General features: G+C 38.7%; 1 protein-coding gene and 1 long non-coding RNA gene across 2 annotated transcripts; one reads left to right on the forward strand and one right to left on the reverse strand.

Moving 5' to 3' along the window:
* Positions 1 to 68: 68 nt before the first annotated feature.
* Positions 69 to 615, reverse strand: LOC129649943 (bifunctional arginine demethylase and lysyl-hydroxylase JMJD6-like). Its single transcript, XM_055577967.1, has one exon. The coding sequence runs from the start codon at positions 613 to 615 to the stop codon at positions 148 to 150; it is 468 nt and encodes a 155-aa protein (XP_055433942.1). The 3' UTR covers positions 69 to 147.
* A 10,499-nt stretch (positions 616 to 11,114) lies between these two features.
* Positions 11,115 to 24,895, forward strand: LOC129653022 (uncharacterized). Its single transcript, XR_008714901.1, has 3 exons — positions 11,115 to 11,254; positions 11,902 to 12,005; positions 21,096 to 24,895. It is a non-coding gene; the product is annotated as an uncharacterized LOC129653022 (long non-coding RNA).
* The last annotated feature ends 273 nt before the right edge of the window (positions 24,896 to 25,168 follow it).

Below are 25,168 nucleotides of genomic sequence, written 5' to 3' on the forward strand. Positions count from 1 at the left end.
AGGCACCAGCACTTGTGGCCCTGAACTAAGGCATCCCAGGCACTGGTTCCCAGAGGGTCGATGTGGATTCCTGTTCCAGAGCTTGGTGGCTCCACCACAAACCACCTGTAAGAGCGCCTGCGCTTCTCCCCCGTGAACTGCAAAAGGTCATTGGTGAAAAACTTGGGCACCTTGTAGTCTTCTAAGTTTCCTTCTTTTGGGGTGTTTCCCGTAGCTGCTGTCAAAGATGTAAAGCGGGCTGTGATTGTGAGTGCTCTCCATGTAGTCGATGTAGTAGCCCATCTTCATCTTCACCGAGTACCGGTCCTTGTCCTCACCACACTTGAATTTCTGGTTCTCGTATTTCCTCTTGAGGCTTTCCAGAATCCATTTCTGCATGGACTGGCCCTCTTGGGCATTCAGCAGAACCAAGGGCTTGTACGGTCTTTCATATCGCTCCACAAATTCTTCTACCGACAGCTGTAAAGCGTCTATCCTTTCCACATTGTCCACCACGGCCTCTAGGTTCAGCGGGAAGCTCTCGCCGTAGTTGTGCCGGGTCCAGTCCAGAGAGTCCTTCCGCTCAGGCTGCGTACTCCGCTTACCTCGGGATGCGCTTCTTCTCTTGTGATTCATCCTGCAGGTCATCAGCTGGTTCCGCAACGACCTCAGTGCAGCTCGCTTCCTGCCACCAATGCGCCCCCTCCCAGGCTCCAGCGGGGTGGCACCAAAACCTTAATTTATTTTTAATTGAAGGATAATTGCTTTATAATATTGTGTTGGTTTCTGCCATATATCAACATGAATCAGCCATAGAAATGAAAACTTTTTAACGTGAGCTAGAGCAAGGCATCTGAACTGGAGAGATCCTTGTGTGATTTAGAAGATTCTAAATTGGACTTGGATACACAAATTAGGAGCAGATCGTGCTCCCAGCTCCTACTCCCAGCCTCACAAATTTAGGCTCTGCTTTCTGCTATTTCCTTGAAGTTAGACCAACAGTATTAAAAAAAAAAAAATGGAGGGAGACATGGCAGAACATCCCAAGCCTGAGGTTGCTTTCTCTAGTCCCTCCTCCAGTTACTCTCACCCTAAGCAGCTTCTTTCTCACAGAGGACACAGCAGCTTCCATCACTATCCCAAGACAAGTGAGGAGGTCCGTCGGTTGGTTCTGGGGGCTGTATTTAGAAAGGGGAAGTGGGCATGTATATACCTGACTGGATGCTCACAGAATAGTAGAATTGATGATGCTGCCATCAAATTTTTGGGGGGGAGGATTTTGTTATATTTACATATTCCTAAAGATGTGTGCCTACATTTTACCCTGAAATGTCTGATTAAGAGAGGCTTGCTATGGTAACCTGAGCTAACAGGGTAATAGCGGGCAATGGAAGTGTGATGGTTAATTTTATGTATCAATTTGACTAGGCCAAAGATACACAGATACTTGGTTAAGTGGTATTTCTAGGTGTGTCAGTGAAGGTGTTTCTAGACGAGATTATCATTGGAATGAGTATACTGAATAAAGCAGACTGTTTTTCAATGTGGGTGGGCATCATTCCATCTGTTGAAGGCCTGAAAAAAATAAAAAGGCAGAGAAAAGGAGAATGTGCTCTCTGACTGCTTGAGGTTTGGCATTGGTCTTCTCCTGCCTTTATCCCAGGACTTATATCATTGGTGTCCCAGTTCTCAGGCTTTGGATTTGCACTAGAACTATACCACCAACTTTCCTGGGCCTCTGCTTACAGATGGCAGGTTGTGGGATTTCACAGCTTTCATAATTGTATTAGCCAATTCTTCATAATAAACCTCTTGCGATATATCTCTTTAACTAGAGCTACTGTGCACTGGAGAAAATGAAATAATCACTTTCAGGCACTACTGGACACTGACTCTGAACTGACACAAATTCCAGGAGACCCAAAACGTCACTGTGGTCCACCAGTCAGAATAGGGGCTTATACAGATTAGGCGGTCAATTAAGCATCAACTCAGATCCATCTCAGAAAGGGCATAGTGGGTCACTAAACCTATCCTGTGGTGATTTCTCCATTTCAAGAACACATGCTCAGCAGTTGGCAGAATCCCCACATTAGTTTCCTGACTTACAGAGTGAGGGCTATTATGGTGGGAAAGGCAAAGCGGAAGCCACTAAAACTGCCTCTCTCTAGGAAAATAGTAAACCCAAAGCAATACCACGCTGCTGGAGGGATTGCAAAGATGAGTGCCACCATCACGGACTTGAAGAATGGAGGAGTGCTGAGTCCCACTACATCCCCATTAAACTCATCTGTGTGATCTGTGCAGAAATGTAGATGGGTCTGGGAGAACAAGAGTGGATTATCACAAGCCTAACCAGGAGGTGACTACAATTGCAGCTGCTGTAACAAAATGGTTTCAATGCTTGACCAAAATGACACATCCCCTGGTACCTGGTATACAGATGTTGCTCTGGCAAATGCTTTTTTCTTGATAACTGTTAATCAAGACCACCAGAAGTAGTTTGCTTTCAGCTGACAAGGCAAGCAATGCAGTTTCACAGTCCTAATACAGAGATATATCAATTCACCAGCCCTACTTCATAATTTAGTTTGCAGGGATCTTGATTACCTTTTCTTTCTACTATATATTACACTGCTCCATTCAGATCAGATCAGATCAGTCACTCAGTCGTGTCTGACTCTTTGTGACCCCATGAATCGCAGCACGCCAGGCCTCCCTGTCCATCACCAACTCCCGGAGTTCACTCAGACTCACGTCCATCGAGTCAGTGATGCCATCCAGCCATCTCATCCTCTGTCATCCCCTTCTCCTCCTGCCCCTAATCCCTCCCAGCATCAGTCTTTTCCAATGAGTCAACTCTTCACATGAGGTGGCCAAAGTACTGGAGTTTCAGCTTTAGCATCATTCCTTCCAAAGAAATCCCAGGGCTGATCTCCTTCAGAATGGACTGGTTGGATCTCCTTGCAGTCCAAGGGACTCTCAAGAGTGTTCTCCAGCATCACAGTTCAAAAGCATCAATTCTTCAGTGCTCAGCCTTCTTCACAGTCCAACTCTCACATCCATACATGACCACAGGAAAAACCATAGCCTTGACTAGATGGACCTTTGTTGGCAAAGTAATATCTCTGCTTTTGAATATGCTATCTAGGTTGGTCATAACTTTCCTTCCAAGGAGTAAGTGTCTTTTAATTTCATGGCTGCAGTCACCATCTGTAGTGATTTTGGAGCCCAGAAAAATAAAGTCTGCCACTGTTTCCACTGTTTCCCCATCCATTTCCCATGAAGTGATGGGACCAGATGCCATGATCTTAGTTTTCTGAATGTTGAGCTTTAGGCCAACTTTTTCACTCTCCTCTTTCACTTTCATCAAGAGGCTTTTTAGTTCCTCTTCACTTTCTGCCATAGGGTGGCGTCATCTGTATATCTGAGGTTATTGATATTTCTCCCGGCTATCTTGATTCCAGCTTGTGCTTCTTCCAGCCAGTACCAGCAGCATAAATATAAAAGTAATTAGTGGTAAATTCTGCTAAACATTTACTGAGCCTATACTATATACAAGGTAATGTATTAGGTTTTAGAGTATATTTGTGCCAAGGAGCTTATAATTACTGAGGGACAAAATAAGCACAGTAATGAGGCACAAAATGCTTGAATTTTACACAGAAGCAAACTTAGTGATTGAAAAACAACAAAAGGCTGCTTAATATTGAAGGAAATCAGGACAGCTTCATAACAGGTGTATTTTGAGACTGATCTCAAAGTAGGAGGGTTTATTTCTACATGTGGAAATGAGAAAGAGTATAGTAAGAGCTAAGGTAAAAGACTACTGTATTTGCTTTCTTAAGTGATAACAGCACTGCCTATAAAACATGAAATGTTCTAGAAATATTAGCCCTATTTATTCCTCAAAATATCTATATTTTGTAGGTGAAATTGAGAGAGGTTAAGTCATTTGTCTAAGGTCACACAACAAATAAGTGACAGCTTGATTGAAACCCAAGTCTGCCTAAGTGCAAAGACTGTGCTCTTAACCATCACAAAAGTGCAAGCCAGGCTTTTGGGTAATGGCAGCTCTGTCTTGATGTCCTCCAGTGTTGAAGTGACAGCTATAATTTAACCACTTATATCCTGGACTCAGTTAATGTTGTTAAAAAAAAACAAGTAAGCAGGGGAAACAACAACAACAACAACAATAAAACAGGCAGAAAAAGACAGTGGCCAGTGTGGATAAGAATATTATTATTGTTTAATACTTGGAAGAGTTCTAGATATTTGTAGATATCAGTAACTAAGGTACTTTCAAAGGCAAATATTTCTACTGAATTTACATTAACCTGAGAAAGGTCCATCACAGTTCACTCAGTAGTAATCAATGTCTACTCTGATTTGGAGAGGACCTTCATGGGAGGACCCTGAGGGAGGGTACCCAGGGGAACAATTTACTTCTGAAGTGGTAGATATCAACAGAATGACCACAAAATGGTGGTCCATGAGACACAAAAGAATTATGTGTGTTTTATTCTACATCTCTACTAAGACTACTACCATAATGATTATTGAAAACACTAAACATCTGAGTATATGCAGTCAGCTTAATTTTGCCTGTTTTAAACTTCGTGTTTGGAATCATACAGTATGTATTCATATCTCTTTTTTCACTCTACATAATGTCTGTGAGATTCACACTAATTGGAGGCCTTTTCCACTGGTATGTAATGTTCTATTGTATAATTCATTAAAAAGGTATAATTAATTTTTAAAATGTATTATAAAATGTTTAGAAAAATGTACTTAGAAAAATGTATCTGGCTCAAGTGCAGTGACCATTTATTACACGTGATAGAGATCCAAGAATCTGGCCTCAGAGATCACCTAGTTTATGTTCTGACTCTTGAATTGGGCTCCAGATCCCAAGCATATAAACTGAATTTACTTTTTCTGAACTCCATTTTCACTTCTCATTTCTATTTCAACTCTGGGCTAAAGTGAAGAAACAGAGATATCAATGGAATTATCCTACAGACTCAAGCCAATTATAATTGATTTAGTACAAGTTTCCATAACCTTATGTCAGCACGAAACCTGTAGGAATCCATACCTTTAAAGAATCATAGTATTAGACTAACCTTGAAAACCAAGCATTTATGGGATGTCAAGCCTGTGGTCTCCAAACCTGTAGGAATTCATAAACGATTTTCAATATTTCAAGGTTTTTTTTAAAAAAGAAGTCACATAGCTACCTAAGTCTGTGAATGCTAAATAAAATAATTTCTTTGCTTTTGGCTGACGTACCAACTCAGGGTGGCAATCATGTATATCTTAAGTTAATCAGAAACAAAAATGTCTTTAATTAGTAAGAAATAGAAAACAAACAGTTTCTTAATAAATATGGTATGTACTTTACAAGGCAAAAATCTTTCAAAGCATGAGATCTGAGGAAAAACAGCAAGAAATTATGGTTCTTGATGGTCTCACTGCTGTAGTCCAACCTGCCCATTTTGAGGATACCTAGGCCTGGAGAGGTGAAATTATTTGCCCAAACCTATGCTAAAGCTGAAACTCCAGTACTTTGGCTACCTCATGTGAAGAGTTGACTCATTGGAAAAGCCTCTGATGCTGGGAGGGATTGTGGGCAGGAGGAGAAGGGGACAACAGAGGATGAGATGGCTGGATGGCATCACCGACTCGATGGACGTGAGTCTGAGTGAACTCCAGGAGTTGGTGTTGGACAGGGAGGCCTGGTGTGCTGCGATTCATGGGGTTGCAAAGACACGACTGAGCGACTGAACTGAACTGAACTCCCCTAGGGAACACAGTTTAGCAAAGGTATGTAAACAAATGTTTTTTAGTGTGTTAAAATACACATAACAAAAAGTTTACCATCTTAACCATTTTTAAGTATACAGTTGAGTGGTATTACATACATTCGTTCAGCCATCAGCACCATCCAGTCCCATAACTTTTCATCTTATAAAACTGAGACTCTATACCTATTAAACAATAACTGCCTATTCTCTTCTCTTGCTCACCCCTGGCAATAAACATTCTAATTTCTGTCTCTATGATTTTGACTACTCTAAGTACCTCATATAAGTGAAATCATATAGTACTTGTCTTTTTGTTGGACATTTGGATTGCTTCCATGCTTAGGCTACTGTGAATAATGCTACTATGATCATGGGTGTATAAATATCTCATTGAGACCCTGCTTTCAATTCTTTTGGATATATGTACAGAAGTGGAATTGCTGGATCATATGGTAATTCCATTTTTAATCATTTGAAGAACTACCATACTGTTTTCCACAGCAGCTGTATTATCTTATTTTCCCACTAACAGAGTACAAGGGCTCCAGTTTCTCCACATTCTTGCCACCATTTGTTTTGTTTTGTTTTTAGCAGTAGCCATACTAATAGGTGTGAGGTGGTTTCTCGTAGTTTTGATATGCATTTCCCCACTGATTAGTGATGTTCACAATCTTTTCATGTGCTTATTGGCCATTTGTACATCTTCTATGAAGAAATGTGTGTTCAAATCCTTTGCCAATTTTTTGAATCAGGCTGTTGGGTTTTTATTGTTGAATTTTAGGATATTGTGTATCTGTGTATTCTGGAAATTGATCCTTTATCAAATATAAGATTTGAAAATATTTTCTCCTATTCTCCCATTTTGTGGGTTGCCTTCTTACTCTGTGGACAGTTTTCTGATGTACAAATTTTAAACATTTTCATGAAGTCCAGTTTGTCTATTTTTTTTTCTTTTGTTACCTGTGCCTTTGATGTCATATCCAAAAAAATCATTATCAAGTCCAATGTCATGAAGCTTTTGTCTTATGTTTTCTTCTAAGAGTTTTATTATTTTGGTCTTACATTTAGGGCCTTGATCCATTTTGAATTAATTTTTGTGCATAATGTTAAGTAAGGGTCAACCTTTTTTTGCATGTAGATATACAGTGTTCCCAGCACTACCTATTTTAAAAGACTACCCTTCTGTATTCAATGATATTGGCACGATTTGACTGTATATGGGAGGGTTTATTTCTGGGCTCTCTGTTCTGTTCCAGTGGCCTATATGCCTGTCTTTATCAGCACAAGTGTTTTAAACCATAGGTCAATAGTGTCCTGTGCCTGTTTGTTTAGGTCAAAGAATGTGAAGCTGGTGGCTGGTCTGAAGGTGGATAGGTATGTTTTTTGTAAACTTCAGTAGCCTTCTCTGAGATTGAGCAGTATCGTTCATCCTCCTAAGTCAGGGTTTCTCTCCTGTTAGAGAAATATTAACCCCATCTGTTATAGTTTTGATAAAGAATTTGCACATAGAATAAATCCTTCATTTAGTAGAATGCCTGAAATTCAGTAAACTCTACCTATTAAGTATGCTAGAGCAGTAGTTCTCAAAATGTGGTCCCCAGAACAACAGCAACAGTATCAGCTGGGAATTTATTAAAAATGCATATTATTAAGATGTAAAGGTGGCTAACAGGTACAGAAAAGAAGCCCAGTATCTCTAATCAATGGGGAAATACAACTCAGAACTACAATGGCCTATTACCTTACTTCTGTCAGAATGGCTATTGTCAGAAACACAAGAAATAACAAGTATTGGCAAGGATGTGGAGAAATGGGAGCCCGTATCTACAGATGGTGGAAATGAAATTGGTTTGGCCACTGTGGGAGATAGTAAGAAGGCTCATCAAAAAAATTAAAAATAGAACTACCATACATTCCAGCAACACCACTCCTATGTATTTATCTGAAGAAAACAAAAACACTAATTAGAGAAGATATATGCACCCCTAATTTCATCACAGCTTTATTTACAATATGAAAGATATGCAAGAAAAGAAGATGTGAGAACACATTCTTTATCAATAGATAAAGAAGATGTGAGATACACATACACTGGAATATTACTCAGCCATAAAAAAGAATGAAATCTTGCCATTTGCAACAACAAGGGTAGATGTGGAGGACTTTATGCTAGGTGAAATAAGTCAGACAGAAATATAAACGCCATATGATCTCATTTATCTGTAGTCTAAAAAAAAAGTACAAGCTCATAGATACAGAGAATAGATCTGTGCTTGCCAGAAGTGGGGAATGGGCTGCATGAAATAAGTGAAGGAGATCAAAGGTGCAAATTTCCAATTATAAAATGTCTAAGTCCTCGGTATGTAATGTACAAGAGACTGAGTAGAGTTAATAACACTATACTGCCTATTTGAAAGTTGCTAAGAGTAGATCTTAAAAGTTCTCATAAGAAAAATGTTTTGTAACTATATATAGATGGTAACCAGAGTCTGTGTGATCATTTCACAATATATATTCAAGTATCAAATCATTATGTTGTACACCTGAAACTAATATAGTGCTATATATTAATTATATAAAAACAAACAAAACACAAATTTTGGGGCCTCAACTTAAACGTACTAAATCAGAAAGTTTGGAGTAGGACCCAGAAATCTGTTTTTCTAACAAGCTCTTCAAGTGATTTTATTATGCACAGCCAATGTTTGAACATTAATTCCCACCATGGTTCCATTCCTGGGTTGGGAAGATCCCCTGGAGGAGGGCATGGCAACCTACTCCAGTATTCTTGCCTGGAGAATCCCATGGACAGAAGAGCCTGGCAGGCTACGGTCTATGGGGTCGCAGAGAGTCAGACACAACTGAAGCGACTTAGCACGCATGCCTGACGGAAACAAAAACAAATTCTCCTGAAGATATTTATATGTTCAAGTACCTTGTTTGTCATTTATACATTTTCAAAGGTATAAATTAGTGGTAATACTGGGAGTTAATTTTAATGACATGGCTAGTCTAAACTTATCAATGAACAGGAAAATGAAGTAAGGAGAATGCCTTTGTGTTCAAGGCCACTATCAGTTCAGTTCAGTTTAGTTCAGTCACTCAGTCGTGTCTGACTCTTTGCGAGCCCATAAACTGCAGCACACCAGGCCTCCCTGTCTATCACCAACTCCCAGAGTCCGCCCAAACCCATGTCCATTGAGTCAGTGATGCCATTCAACCATCTCATCCTCTGTCATCCCCTTCTCCTTCTGCCCTCAATCCTTCCCAGCATCAAGGTCTTTTCAAATGAGTCAGCTCTTTGCATGAGGTGGCCAAAGTATTGGAGTTTCAGCTTCAACATCAGTCCTTCCAATGAACACCCAGGACTGATCTCCTTTAGGATGGACTGGTTGGATCTCCTTGCAGTCCAAGGGACTCTCAAGAGTCTTCTCCAACACCACAATTCAAAAGCATCAATTTTTCTGTGCTCAGCTTTCTTTATAGTCCAACTCTCACATCCATACATGACCACTGGAAAAACCATAGCCTTAACTGGATGGATCTTTGTTGACAAAGTAATGTCTCTGCTTTTTAATGTGCTCTCTAGGTTGGTCATAACTTTCCTTCCAAGGAGTAAGCGTCTTTTAATTTCATGGTTGCAGTCACTATCTGCAGTGATTTTGGAGCCCAGAAAAATAAAGTCAGCTACTGTTTCCACTATTTCCCCAACTATTGCCATGAAGTGATGGGACCAGATGCCATGATCTTAGTTTTCTGAATGTTGAGCTTTAAGCCAATTTTTTCACTCTCCACTTTCACTTTCATCAAGAGACTCTAGTTCTTCTTCACTTTCTACCATAAGGGTGGTGTCATCTACATATCTGAGGTTATTGATATTTCTCCTGGCAATCTTTATTCTAGCTTGTGCTTCCTCCAGCCCAGCGTTTCTCATGATATACTCTGCATATAAGTTAATTGAGCAGAGTGACAATATACAGCCTTGACATACTCCTTTACCTACTTGGAACCAGTCTGTTGTTCCATGTCCAGTTCTAACTGTTGCTTCCTGACCTGCATACAGGTTTCTCAAGAGGCAGGTCAGGTGGTCTGGTATTCCCATCTCTTTAAGAATTTTCCATAGTTTATTGTGATCCACACAGTCAAAGGCTTTGGCATAGTCAATAAAGGAGAAATAGATGTTTTTTCTGGAACTCTCTTGCTTTTACGATGATGCAGCGGATGTTGGCAATTTGATCTCTGGTTCCTCTGCCTTTTTTTAAAACCAGCTTGAACATCTGGAAGTTCACGGTTCATGTATTGTTGAAGCCTGGCTTGGAGAATTTTGAGCATTACAAGCTAAACGAAGAGTCTGTAGAGCAGTGGTCCCCAAGCTTCAGGATCTAATGCCTGATGATCTGAGGTAGGCCTGAAATAATAATAGAAATAAGGTGCACAATAAATATAATGCACTTGAATCATCCCAAACCATCTCCTCCTCCAACCCCAGTCTTGGAAACTTGTCTTCCACAAAAACAATCCCTGGTGCCAAAAAGGTCAGGGACTACTGCTATAGACGGAAAGAATATCAAAAGGCAGGAAAGAAAAGGCTATTTTTTTTTTTAGTTATTCAGAAACTTCTAAGAGTTGGGAAAAGGTTTTCTCCTGGCTCAGCCCAGCCATTCATTCTGGCTTAATGCCTTGGTTCCTTTGCTCTGCTCTGCCTAGTCCTTTGATAAGCAATTCTTTTTCACCTCAGGGCTCCACTTGGCCAGCTAGTTCCTCTACCTAGCCTCACAGAAAGTAACCTTTGATCTTTGTTTCTTTTGCTCTTTGGCCTTTCACATTTAACTATTCGTCTGTTTTTTGCTCCTGATATCCCTCCCTGCATGTGCTCTTTGCCAGCAGTTACCAAATTCCTTTATAACTCTAGCACTGAGCTCTGACAGAGTAGGCAATGGCACCCCACTCCAGTGCTCTTGCCTGGAAAATCCCATGGACGGAGGAGCCTGGTAGGCTGCAGTCCCTGGGGTTGCTAAGAGTCGGACACGATTGAGCGACTTCACTTTCACTTTTCACTTTCATGCACTGGAGAAGGAAATGGCAACCCACTTCAGTGTTCTTGCCTGGAGAATCCCAGGGACGGGGGAGCCTGGTGGGCTGCCGTTTATGGGGTCACACAGAGTCGGACACGACTGTAGTGACTTAGCAGCAGCAACTGAGCTCTGAAGAGCCTCCTCCTTCTGGAACACAGCAGGGGCGGGGCCAGAGAAAGCTGCTCTCATTGGCCGACGTTTGCTGAACTCCCCCAATACGCAGGGCCTCCTGGGAGAGAAGCACCGTCCTAAAAGTGAGCTTCACTGCCACTGGGGGCGTGGTTTCCCCTTTCCTCAAGGCATGTGGGTTACCTTCCTCTGTGGGCGGGGTGACTCGGGGAGGCCCTCTCCTCTCTCCGAAGGCCATTCCTTGGGAACCATCGTTTTCAGGTAGACACCTCTGAACTCCTGAGGGTCGTTCAACCTCCGTGGTGGGTTTTCTGCCTATTTCACTCACAGGTCTTCCCGTTGTGACCTCTCACTTTTGGAGGTGGGAAAAATTAAGAATTTTTGAAAATAGTTTTTAGAAGAAGCAGTAATGGAGGTTTTCTGAAGACACACTTTTTCCAGGAATGGAAGAAGCATGTGGAGATCGATTGTGTATTCAGTGCAGGTAACGTGAACAGAAGAAAGGTAGAATAAGCAGGAGAAGTAATGCCTACTCCATTTTCTCTGAAAAGCTTCCCTTTCATATTATGTATTGAAAGTCCCTACTTTTTGTGATCACTGGAAGAGCAGTCCTCGTTGGTGTCTTAATTTATGTGGGCGTTCTTTCCTTACCCTTAATTTTCTCTTTCTAAAAAATGCCTGCCCTAATTTCTTCAGAGTAGATGCTTTCATTTTTAAGGCTTCTATGTAATATTTTCTTTCATGATTGCACTTTTTGTATTTTCCACGTTCTTAACAATGCACCAATATCAATGAATCAGAAAAATACGATACAGATATTTGTTTGAAAAGAAAAATAACTGTTGGAAGTTCAGAGGCTGCAGATAGGGCAGAATTAATTAATCTAACATACTGTTTTAACTTTTCAGGACTCAGGGTGCCTTCATCAACTTTACTGACTACAGGCGCAAAAAGACTTGGTACCTGTATCTTAAGGATCTTAAAGCAACTGAATCCTGGCAAAAAGACCCAGGTGAGGAGCATATGAAGAATAAAAGCCACTAGTAGATTAGGAAAAAGGAGCAGCTGTATCTGAAAGTTTGTGATGCACTGAAATAATCTCAGGAGACTAGGCGTTTTACCCATAGTCTCGTCCTTTTCTTCTGGAAAGTCATATTTTAGGATTCCTGATATATGAGATGACCAAGATTTAACCCTTTTCTGGATAATTAAGGCTTTTGGATACTAATCCTGAAACCTACTTTTTTTTTTTTTTTGGCTAATGTTCAGACATACTTTATTCTCTCCTAAAGTTTGATAGATGCCCTAGAAGGTTTTTCCCTATTGATTTTAAAAATAGTTAAAAATTAGTTTAAACGTAACTTTAATTTATTCTTTTGGTGGTTGAAGGAGGAAGCATATAAGAAAGGGGGACAGGAACTATGAAGGGGAATGTTTCCCAAGTATCCAATAAGGGAAACTCGAAATGAGTGGCAAAGAAAGAGTGTGTCTGTTTTCCTGAAATATTTGAAAGGTGGAATCTGATAGACCAACAGGAATCCAATGTAGGAGGAAGAACTTGCCAAATATTTTAGCATGTGATAACTCTGGGTTGATTTTAAGTTGGAGTTATCCCTTGAGGTATTGGTACATCACATTTGTTGTTTTAGAAAAGCAGTTGTTGAGGAACAAAACTACTTCTGGTGGTGATGAGGATCGGGGTTGAAATATGTGGGCTTTGTTTCCGACACTTGCTGTCGTTTTGTGTCTGTTTATGCTAGATAAATGCTTCTCTAGTACATAACATGAATAGTAGAATGCTGTGTTTTTAATAGTATAGTTTCTGAATCAATTTAAGTGCTTTGGGAAGTTAGTGCTTTAATCTGTTAAGTCTGCATCTGTCTTGTAGTATTGGTACATAATCAAGGGTGCTAACCTAGGTCCACAGATACATGTATGTATTTCTTTTAGTATTGTTTTAGTACTTGTAGAGAAAGTTGCACCCACTTTTGGCATAATTTTGTATATGAGTATCAGAGGGGACTTTTGGTATAATATTTAGCGGTAAAAATAATCTCAGAACTCTCATATATATTAATATATAGTTTGTCCCCAAGAGGCAGGAGGTGGCAGGAGGAAGGACTCTGCATGAGCTTCCAAGCCTCCAGCACATGCCTCATTGTCCCAGACAATTTCACTTACAAGAAATAAGCTCAAAAATAAAGTTAAGAATTTTAAGATAGCAACCTAGTATTGAACTTCAAGCCTGGAGCCCTGTGTGACTGTACTAGTCACATACCCAAAAAGTTGCTAATTACATTAAAGAAATTTTCTCCAGTGTAAAACCGCATTCCTTATGTATTCCTGTTGTGTCATTTATCTTGTGCAAAATAGAAGGCTCAATGACACTGATGACATTCAAGGTGTTTCTCCCTTGAGAAGTTGTGATTAGTCATCCAATACCTAAGGGCAGAGAAATTGCCTCCTACTCATTAGTAACATTCATGAGATTTCTGTCCAGTATGAATTCTCTTAGATTGTCTAAGGGATGAAAGATCAATAAGTGCTTTCCAACACTAGTTGCATTCATAGGAATTCTCCCCACTGAGTATGCTGTTATGCACAGTAAGTAAGCAAAGAGCATCAGTGGAAGGATTTTCTGTACTGAGTACATTCATAGGGCTTTTCTCTGATGTGGTTTGTCATGTTTACTAAGGGATGAAGTAACACTAAAAGCTTTCCCACAGTCTCTGAGTTCCATTTTGTATTCTGTTGTACACACTAAGGGAAAAGCTACTATGAAGAATTTTTCATATTGATTGCAAGTATAGGGTTTTCTTCAGTGTGAGTTCTCATGTGTACATTAAATGCAAGTGCTTCCTAAAGATTTGTCCACAGTCTTGGCCTTCATAGAGTTTCTCACCGGTCTTATGTGTGCAGTGCAGGTAGAATTTACACTGATGCCTTTCCATATCAATTACGTTTATAGGGATTGTCTCCAGTATGAATTCTCTTGTGCCATCCCGAGACAGATCTATTGCTAAAGACTTGAAAACACTACTTATGTTCATAGTGTTCTATGCTAGTGTGAATTCTCACATGTATCTGAAGGGATGAGAGGAGTGTTCTAAAGTTCCTGCTGCTCTGTATTTCAAGAAAATTTGCAGTTAGATTCACAGTGATGAGTGATAATCAAAGGCCTTCCCATAGTTCTTACACTCTTAGGGTTTCTCCTCATTATGTATTTCTGTATGCATAGGAATAGTACTGAAATATTTTTGACATTAATTACATTCACAGCATTTCTCACCAGTAGCAATTTTCTTGTGTTGAGTAAAGTTAGATCTTGTACTGATTATGCATGCATGTGCTAAGTTGCTTCAGTTGCATCTGACTCTGCGTGATCCTATGGACTGTACTGATTACATTCAGTTTTTCTCTAAGATGACTTCTCTCCATCTTCACACAAGTAGATGACTTTTATCTGAAAAAATCTTGCTTAAGATTTGACCCTTTAGTTTTAAGTAAAATCTACAAATCTGGACATGCTGCCTAGGTGGCTCAGTGGTAAGGAATCCACCTGCCAATGCAGCAGATGAGGTTTGACCTCTAGGTTGGGAAGATCCCCTGGAGAAGGAAATGGCAATCCAATCTAGTATTCTTGCCTGAAAAATCCCATGGACAGAGGAACCTGGTGGGCTATAGTCCATAGGGTTGCAAAAGAGTCAGACATTACTTAGCATCTAAACAGCAACAAGTCTGGATAGATGTTTGGAGATTTTCACCCTTCTCTATCATCATCTCATCCTTTTTCTCCAACCAGGAGATAAAACTGGGTTCCTTGATAATGATGCCCACGTGATGCTATTTCTGTCGTTCTCCTGCATCTTATTCTGTGTGTTTTTTTGCTGAGAAGGGTCTAGCAAAGCCTACTCCATCTGGGTGAATTCCACAGTTGTATCTTTTTTTTTTAACTTTTCATTTTATATTGGAGTGTAGCTGATTAACAATGTTGTGATAGTTTCAGATGCACAGCATAGTGACTCAGCCGTGCATAAACATGTATCTGTTCTCTCCCAAACTCCCCTACCATCGGGGCTACCACATAAAATTGAGCAGAGTTCCCTGTGCTATTCAGTAGGACCTTGTGGGTTATCTATTTTAAATATAGCAGTGTGTACATGCGAATCCCAAACTCCCTATCTCTGTCCCCCATGTTTTAAACAGTGCCACAGTCATATCTTTGAAACTCATCCAAGTCCTTGACCAGTTTGTTAGCAGCCCAGCAACCAACCATCCTTTCCTGTATTTCCCCTCTGGTGCCAGAGGGGTCCTGAGCAGGCCAAGAATGAGTCAAGGACAGATAACTGCCATCCTGTGAATCTAACTGCAAATTTTCTTGAAATACAGAGCAGCAGGGACTTTAGAACACTCCTCTCAGTTCTCACAGTCCATTTGGGGCAGGGATCTTCGATACTTTAGACATCTTCCCACTGGACTGTGACTTTTCAGATGAAGGTCATTGGGCCCTTTATCTCCTCCAGCTGCTTGTCCCGAAACATTCCAGAGCCTGCCCTTCCCCTTTCTTCGGAGTTTTCTCCTTGCTCAGGGACTGCCTTGAGACCTTGGGCCTGTGTGTATGCATGCTCAGTCATGTCTGACTCTCTGTGTCCATGAACTGTAGCCCGCCAGGCTCCTCTGTTCATGGAATTTTCCAGGCAAGAATACTGGAGTGGGTTGCCATTTCCTACTCCACTGGGATATGAGTAAGTAAAAAAAAAAAAAATCCTCAAATGCGGGATGCTTTGTTCACCCAGAGCCCTTATTATCTCTATTGAAATCTCCATTTCTCTCATTCTGATCATCAGGTACCTTCCCAAGAGCAGTAATTCTCAAACTTTTTGAACCCATAATCTCTTTACATTTTAAAAAATAATGAAGGTGTTCTAAAAAAGTTTTTGGTATGTGGTGCATGGACCCATATATAATTGTGTAGACATGTATGTGTGTATATATGTGTGTGTATATATATACATATGTCTGTATACATGTATATTAATGTAACTTTAATGGAAAATAATTTCTTAAAACAAATTGGGTGAGAACAGTGACATTGTTTCTCATTTATATGTCTTATTTAAAAAGAAGCAGCTAGATTTTTTAAAATTTTATTTATTTTTTTACTTTACAATATTGTATTGGTTTTGCCATACATCAACATGCATCTGCCATGGGTGTACACGTGTTCCCCATCCTGAACCCCCCTCCCACCTCCCTCCCCATACCATCCCTCTGGGTCACCCCAATGCACCAAGCTTCCTATATCCTGCATCAAACCTGGACTGGCGATTCGTTTCTTATATGATATTATACATGTTTTAATGCCATTCTCCCAAATCATCCTCCCCCTCCCTCTCCCACTGAGTCCAAAAGACTGTTCTATACATCTGTGTCTCTTTTGCTGTCTTGTATACAGGGTTATTGTTACCATCTTTCTAAATTCCATATATATGCGTTAGTATACTGTATTGGTGTTTTTCTTTCTGGCTTACTTCACTCTGTATAATAGGCTCCAGTTTCATCCACCTCATTAGAACTGATTCAAATGTATTCTTTTAAATGGCTGAGTAATACTCCATTGTGTATATGTACCACAGCTTTCTTATCCATTCATCTGCTGATGCACATCTAGGTTGCTTCCATGTCCTGGCTATTATAAACAGTGCTGCGATGAACATTGGGGTACACGTGTCTCTTTCAATTCTGGTTTCCTCAGTGTGTATGCCCAGCAATGGGATTGCTGGGTCGTATGGCAGTTCTATTTCCAGTTTTTTAAGGAATCTCCACACTGTTCTCCATAGTGGCTGTACTAGTTTGCATTCCCACCAACAGTGTAAGAGGGTTCCCTTTTCTCTGCATCCTCTCCAGCATTTATTGCTTGTAGACTTTTGGATCGCAGCCATTCTGACTAGCGTGAAATGGTACCTCATTGTGGTTTTGATTTGCATTTCTCTGATAATGAGTGATGTTGAGCATCTTTTCATGTGTTTGTTAGCCATCTGTATGTCTTCTTTGGAGAAATGTCTATTTAGTTCTTTGGCCCATTTTTTGATTGGGTTCTTTATTTTTCTGGAGTTGAGCTGCAGGAGTTGCTTGTATATTCTCGAGATTAGTTGTTTGTCAGTTGCTTCATTTGCTATTATTTTCTCCCATTCTGAAGGCTGTCTTTTCACCTTGCTTATAGTTTCTTTTGTTGTGCAGAAGCTTTTAATTTTAATTAGATCCAAGTTGTTTATTTTTGCTTTTATTTCCAATATTCTGGGAGGTAGGTCATAGAGGATCCTGCTGTGATGTATGTCGGAGAGTGTTTTGCCTACGTTCTCCTCTAAGATTTTTATAGTTTCTGGCTGTATGTTTAGATCTTTAATCCATTTTGAGTTTATTTTTGTGTATGGTGTTAGAAAGTGTTCTAGTTTCATTCTTTTACAAGTGGTTGACCAGTTTTCCCAGCACCACTTGTTAAAGAGATTGTCTTTTCTCCACTGTATATTCTCGCCTCCTTTGTCAAAGATAAGGTGTCCATAGGTGTGTGGGTTTATCTCTGGGCTTTCTATTTTGTTCCATTGATCTATATTTTTGTCTTTGTGCCAGTACCATACTGTCTTGATGACTGTGGCTTTGTAGTAGAGCCTGAATCAGGCAGGTTGATTCCTCCAGTTCCATTCTTCTTTCTGAAGATCGCTTTGGCTATTCGAGGTTTTTTGTATTTCCATACAAATTGTGAAATTATTTGTTCTAGCTCTGTGAAAAATACCATTGGTAGCTTGATAGGGATTGCATTGAATCTATAGATTGCTTTGGGTAGTATACTCATTTTCACTATATTGATTCTTCCAATCCATGAACATGGTATATTTCTCCATCTATTAGTGTCCTCTTTGATTTCTTTCACCAGTGTTTTATAGTTTTCTATATATAGGTCTTTAGTTTCTTTAGGTAGATATATTCCTAAGTATTTTATTCTTTCTGTTGCAATGGTGAATGGAATTGTTTCCTTAATTTCTCTTTCTATTTTCTCATTATTAGTGTATAGGAATGCAAGGGATTTCTGGGTGTTGATTTTATATCCTGCAACTTTACTATATTCATTGATTAGCTCTAGTAATTTTCTGGTGGAGTCTTTAGGGTTTTCTATGTAGAGAATCATGTCATCTGCAAACAGTGAGAGTTTTACTTCTTCCTTTCCAATTTGGATTCCTTTTATTTCTTTTTCTGCTCTGATCGCTGTGGCCAAAACTTCCAAAACTATGTTGAATAGTAGTGGTGAGAGTGGGCACCCTTTTCTTGTTCCTGACTTTAAGGGAAATGCTTTCAATTTTTCACCATTGAGGATAATGTTTGCTGTGGGTTTGTCATATATAGCTTTGATTATGTTGAGGTATGTTCCTTCTATTCCTGCTTTCTGGAGAGTTTTATCATAAATGGATGTTGGATTTTATCAAAGGCTTTCTCTGCATCTATTGAGATAATCATATGGTTTTTATTTTTCAATTTGTTAATGTGGTGTATTACATTGATTGATTTGCGGATATTGAAGAATCCTTGCATTCCTGGGATAAAGCCCACTTGGTCATGGTGTATAATCTTTTTAATGTGTTGTTGGATTCTGATTGCTAGAATTTTGTTAAGGATTTTTGCATCTATGTTCATCAGTGATATTGGCCTGTAGTTTTCCTTTTTTGTGGCATCTGTGTCAGGTTTTGGTATTAGGGTGATGGTGGCCTCATAGAATGAATTTGAAAGTTTACCTTCCTCTGCGATTTTCTGGAAGAGTTTGAGTAGGATAGGTGTCAGCTCTTCTCTAAATTTTTGGTAGAATTCAGCTGTGAAGCCGTCTGACCTGGGCTTTTGTTTGCTGGAAGATTTCTGATTACAGTTTCAATTTCTGTGCTTGTGATGGGTCTGTTAAGATTTTCTATTTCTTCCTGGTCAAGTTTTGGAAAGTTGTACTTTTCTAAGAATTTGTCCATTTCTTCCACGTTGTCCATTTTATTGGCATATAATTGCTGATAGTAGTCTCTTATGATCCTTTGCATTTGTATGTTGTCTGTTGTGATCTCTCCATTTTCATTTCTAATTTTATTGATTTGATTTTTCTCCCTTTGTTTCTTGATGAGTCTGGCTAATGGTTTGTCAATTTTATTTATCCTTTCAAAGAACCAGCTTTTGGCTTTGTTGATTTTTGCTATGGTCTCCTTTGCTTCTTTTGCATTTGTTTCGAGGCAGCTAGATTTTTATATCTACTTTTTAATTCAATATGTTGCCATGTTTTAAAGTACATGAAGAAAATTCAGCCTCACACAGATAATGTAGTTGGAAAAGGGAGTAGTATTTTAGTAGCCTTTTCAGACAATGGTGGATATTCTTTGATAAAACACTTAAATTCTACAAGTAGTAATTTCTTAAAGGTTAGTTGCAATGTGAAATCAGAAACTTTATCAATGAACTCTGCAGGCTCTGTTAGATTGAAAACCTTTGACCTCTGTTATACTTTGAATGAATCTTTCACCCATATGTAATATTGTAACCTTATGTTGTAACTTTGAAATGCATTGGACATTTGGAAAATATTAATATTATTAGCTCACTGGGTTAAGCAGATCTTCCAAACACACATTTCACTATACAGTATTCCCAAATCACAATTATTAATATCACCACTGATCTCAACAGAAAGTGTTAGGAAGATGTCAAATTTGTTTTAGCTGATACAGGTCTTACAACACTTTACTTTTTTGCTTGAAAGCCTGGATTTTATCATTGGCAGTAAATACTGTCAGTGGTTTTATTTGAAATGATAGAGGTATTTTGTTCATATTTGAAAATATGTTTGCCAAATATCCATTTGTAATAATCATTGTTTATATTTCAGTTGTTCTTTCAAGTAAAATAGTTTCCATGAAAAAGTAGTTAGTTGAGCTTGCAACTCAAACAGTTGCACAAAAGTTTTTCCTTGAGACAACCACTAAACTTCAGCACACAGCAGAAGTACTTTTTGTATACCTCCCATTTTGCCACACACAGTATTAAAAATGTTCACTCAAGGGTTGAGATTTTTAAAACCCAGTAATTTTTATTACTTCATCAAAGATGTTTAAAATAAAACTTGCTTTCTTTTCCTTCTTTTCTCTGAGTATAGTGGGAAAGAATATAGTGTTTTCTAGTACAGTTTGGTGCCACTGCCTTGGTTCATGTTAAGAGGGCAGCAGTTTTACCCACTGTTGGTTTTTCACTATCAAATAAATGTCAACCTAGGTAAATAATGTCTTAGAATTTATTGTGAAAAGTTTTGACCTTGTGAAATTCCCTTGAAAGTCTTGGCTTCCCCAGGGGCATTGGACTACATTTTGAGAATCATTACTCTATAGAGAATAAATAGCAAGGCCTTTCCTTTTTCTCTCTAATCTTCAGGCAGAGAAGGTAGTAAGCTTTAGTGGATTATTCAGTATCTCCTTTTTTGTGTGTGTACAGTTGCTAATCCAGTTATATCCAAACACCATATTTGATTTGCAATTCACAGAAAAGATTTTAGAAGCCATCTGAACCAATAATTAGTTATTTTAAAGTGTTCCACTATTTTCTGACCTGAATGCCATCATATGAATTTTTGTTCACCTATATGATTCATTTGGTAATTTTTTGTCTGCTTTTAAGTTTTTCCTTTATTTTTTGGCTTTAAGCAGTTTGATTGTGATGTGTCTACCTATGATTTTCTTTAAGTTTATCCATCTGAATTTTGCTGTATTTCTTGGATCTACAAATTTATACTTTTCACCAAATTTGGGAGGTTTTCTACCATTATTTCTTCAAATACACTTTTTTCCCCCTCCTATTTCAGTCTCTGTCTCCTCTTCCTCTGGAACTTCTGTATCATGAATATTGGTTCCTCTCATATTGTTCTACAGATCTCTAAGACTGTTTCAATTCTTTTCATTCTTTTTTCCTTCTCTAGCTTGTATATAATACAGGCATACCTCAGAGATATTGCAAGTTCAGTTCCAGGCCATCACAATAAAGCAAATATTGTAATACATTGAACAAAAAGAAATTTTCTATTTCCTAGTGCATATACTACTTTGGCCACCTGATGCGAAGAATTGACTCATTTGAAAAGACCCTGATGCTGGGAAAGATTGAGGGCAGGAGGAGAAGGGGACGACAGAGGATGAGATGGTTGGATGGCATCACCAAAGCTATGGACATGAGTTTGAGTAAACTCTGAGAGTTGGTGATGGGAAGGGAAGCCTGGCGTGCTGCAGTCCATGGGGTCGCAAAGAATCGGACACGACTGAGCAACTGAACTGAACTGAACTGAGTGCATATAAAATTTATGTTCACACCATACTGTGGTCTATTAAGTGTACAATAACATTATTTCTAAAAAACATTGTGCATGCCTTAATTAAAAAATACTTTTGTAGTAACATCAAAGATCACTGATCACAGATCACCATAGCTTATATAATAATTACGAAAAACTTTGAAACATTGTAAGAATTACCAAAATGACTTGCTTGACATAGGGTTTCCACAAACCTTCACTTTATAAAAGATACAGTATCTGTGAAGTGTAATAAAACAAAACAAAGTATACCTATAATTTTTATTTTCAATTTCACTCACTCTTCTGTCACCTCCATAATGCTGTGAATCTCTATAGTGAATTTTAAAATTTTACTTACTGAATTTTTCTATTCTAAAACTGTTCCTTAAAAAAAGAAACTCCTATTTCTTTTCTGAAAACTTCTGTCTTTCCATTCATTTCAACAACCCTGACTTCTTGGATCATGGTTGTAACAGCTGTTTTTCAGTCATTGATAATTCTGACACTTAGGTCATCTTGCAGTTGGCATCTGTTGTTTGCCTTTTCTTTAGGGAGTTGTTTAGGTTTTCCACTTATGTTGAGTAATTTCAGATTCTCTCTTGGACATATTGAATATTATGTTATGAGACTCTGAGTTCTGTTTAAATCTTCTGGAAAATGTCGATTTATTTATTTTTACAGCAGGCAGTTAACATGGTTATGTTTTGATCATATGTCTTGGCTTGTTTTCTGTGGGCTCTGGTTTCAATTTTAATTTAGTTTTCAAAGACTTACAGTGCTATTCTGGTGTATCCACCTCAACAACCAGCCTGAAACCTGGGGAGAGTATGTAATGTAATGTAATGATACAGAATCATGATATAGAAGTTCCAGAGGAAGAAGAGGGAAGACTGAAGCAGGAGGAAAAAAAAAAAGTGTATTTGAAGAAATAATGGTAGAAAACCTCCCAAATTTGGTGAAAAGTATAAATTTGTAGATCCAAGAAGCACAGCAAAATTCAGTGTAATGCAGTGTTTATTTAAAGTCTTAACTCTGCTAATTTCAGTCAGTTTCACAAACGTACAGCTAGGAGGTAAGATCAACACTCTGTACTCAAACTTTAAGGTTCCCTTTCTCCAACTCCCTCATTTCCTTCATCATCTGCTTACTCTCTGGCTCTCAGGTTTCCCCATTCCTGGCTAGAAAACAAGGACAGTACCTTCCCTGACTGTTCCCAGGAAAACCCCAGTTTGCTTTTTTTATAATTTTTTAGTGTACCAAATTTTAAGATTTTTATATAATCATTTGTAAGGAATTTCCTCTGATTCTCTCATTACTTTTTCTTTTCAACGTGAATTCTTTTGGTTTAAAAAAATGTGTATTTTTATTTATTTGGCTGTGACGGGTCTTAGTTGTGGCATGTGGGATGTAGTTCCCTGACCAGGGATTGAACTTGGGCCCCTTGCATTGGAAGTACAGAGTCTTACTGGACCACCAGGGAAGTCCCTCTTACTACTTTTATGCTTAGAAATTCTTTCATATAAACATTTCTCTGCTTTCATTTTCAATGTTTAATTCTTTGATCCATTTTAAATTTACTAGTGTGTGGTGAAACATGAGTATTAAAAAAAATCAATTTGTTAAATGTTACATTCTATACATTTCTCATTAAAAGTTACTCCTAACTTGTTAAAAATTAGGTCTAATGAAAAGCAGATAAAAAACTCCAGGGTCTTTGTTAAAAATATAAAACGATTTTCATCTTCATTTTAAAGATGAAATTTGTTTTGTTGAATTTAATGAGTAGCTCACTGTTGCAAAACTCCTCTGATGCTACTGTTTTAGTCTGATCCAGTCAGGAGACAGAAACCACACAGTAATTTAAACAGGGAAAAGTTAATATAAAGAATTTTTAAGCAATTATAGGAGAATAACAAGGAAGGACAAACTGGGAATGGGGTTCAGATTATGTTGTCCTGCCCTGTTTGCCATCAACTGAGGCATTCTTGGGACAAACAGCAGTCAGCCCAAGTGAGAGGGACCTGGCAGGAAGGTAGTGGTGTGGGGTGCAGTTTCTCTTTCTGCCTCAGTTACACCCAGATCCCAGGATGCCTTTCTCACCTCTCAGAGATCTGCGTCCTGTCAATTTGGGCAGCTGGCCGGAGTATTGAGGAATGTGTAAGTAGTGACAAATACAGGTCCCGGGGAGTGGTGAGGCATGGCCCCAGGCCAGGGAGGCATAGGCTATGCTGGCAGTGGAGGATGAAATAGAGGTGGGAACATTCTGTCTTGTGCTTTGAAGCTCAAAGTGCTGGTCCACTTGAGTGGTGCCTGCAAGCCATTTAAAAACAGGCAGCAGGCTGGATTTGGCCCTTAGACTGCAGTTTTCCAATATCTGCTCTAGAAATCTGATGAAGGAGAGGCCAGAGAACCAGAACTAGAGAGGAAAGCTGTTTCCTCCTGCGCTGTCTCTCCAGTGCCCTCTACTGACAAGACTTAACATCATGTCACCTGGAAAACAAAAAATATTTAAAAGACCCTGACCCATTTTCACATATTGGTCAACAAAGGGTAAATTTGGTGATGAAAGGCAATAAACTGGTAACTGGCATAGTTAGAATGGTAGAATTATAGTAGGAAAAGGAGAATATGAATTGCTTGATCAAAGCTTTAATTGGTGAAATGATAGAAGAAAAGAGAGAGTGTTGCAATTTCTCTTCTCTAGATGGAAGAGGAAAATTTGAGATCCTTGTTGGATTTATTTGTGAACTGTGGAGAATTCTCATTCTGAACTTTTCCTTTTGTATACCATTTACCTTCTCATCTATAAATGTGAATAATATTACCTACTTTTCATTGTTGTTGGAAGAATTAGTGACAATTTATAACCAATTATAATGCTTGGCCCATAGGCTTTCAGTAAATAGTAGCTCTTCTTCCCTAGATGGATCAAAGGTTGAAAAAAATCCATGGGAGAATAGTTGGGTTAAAATTTTTAAATAGGTATTATTTTCCCAGGAAATGGAGCGTTTTTTGAATTGAAAAATTGAAAACTTGAGCTTTGAAGAAAAATTGGGGGAAGTTATACAGTAAAATACTAGAACATGCGTTGTTAAATGGAATGCAAATAAAGCTTGCTTTTGGCTGTATTGTTTAGCATGGATATTTATTTACATGGTTACTTAATTTGGTGGAAAGCAGTTTTTCATAAGGGAATTCAATTTTGTGGAATTTTAGGTGTTTAGAGATTAGGGTAGAAATAAGGTTCTTCATGGTGGGATTGATATATCAAATTGGGCTTTTAGGTCTGGGGTATTTTAATTCTCAGGCTATAGGAGTTAACATGTTGAGTTGGCCAAAAAGTTCATTTGGGCTTTTCCATAGCATTGTGTGGAAAAACTTCAATGAACTTTTTAGCCAACCCAATATATTATGATAAATGATGGTTATTTGCCAATTTTCTGTTTCTGCTTTGGCTTCATTTGTACATATTCTGGGAATACTCTTATAATTTGAAAAGAGGTAGATGGCTGGGAATTACAATAAAGAATTGAAAAATTTGATGTTGATTGAATTGAATTGAAAAAAATTGATGCCTAGAATATAGTGTTACTGGGGGGCTGCAACATTACTGTGTCTTGGGACATCCCAAGCCTTGTGTTAAAAGTATTAATCCTCAGAGAAACGGGGTTTTAGCTTGAGACTTAACTGACTGTAGTAGAATGACTTTTAGTCATCCCATATTTTAGATTTATGGAAAGACTTAGCTATTAATATATTAACCCAATATATTATGACTTTCCTGGTAGCTCAGAAGGTAAAGTGTCTGCCTA

Source organism: Bubalus kerabau, chromosome 1 (assembly GCF_029407905.1).
Source record: "Bubalus kerabau isolate K-KA32 ecotype Philippines breed swamp buffalo chromosome 1, PCC_UOA_SB_1v2, whole genome shotgun sequence".
NCBI lineage: Eukaryota > Metazoa > Chordata > Mammalia > Artiodactyla > Bovidae > Bubalus > Bubalus kerabau.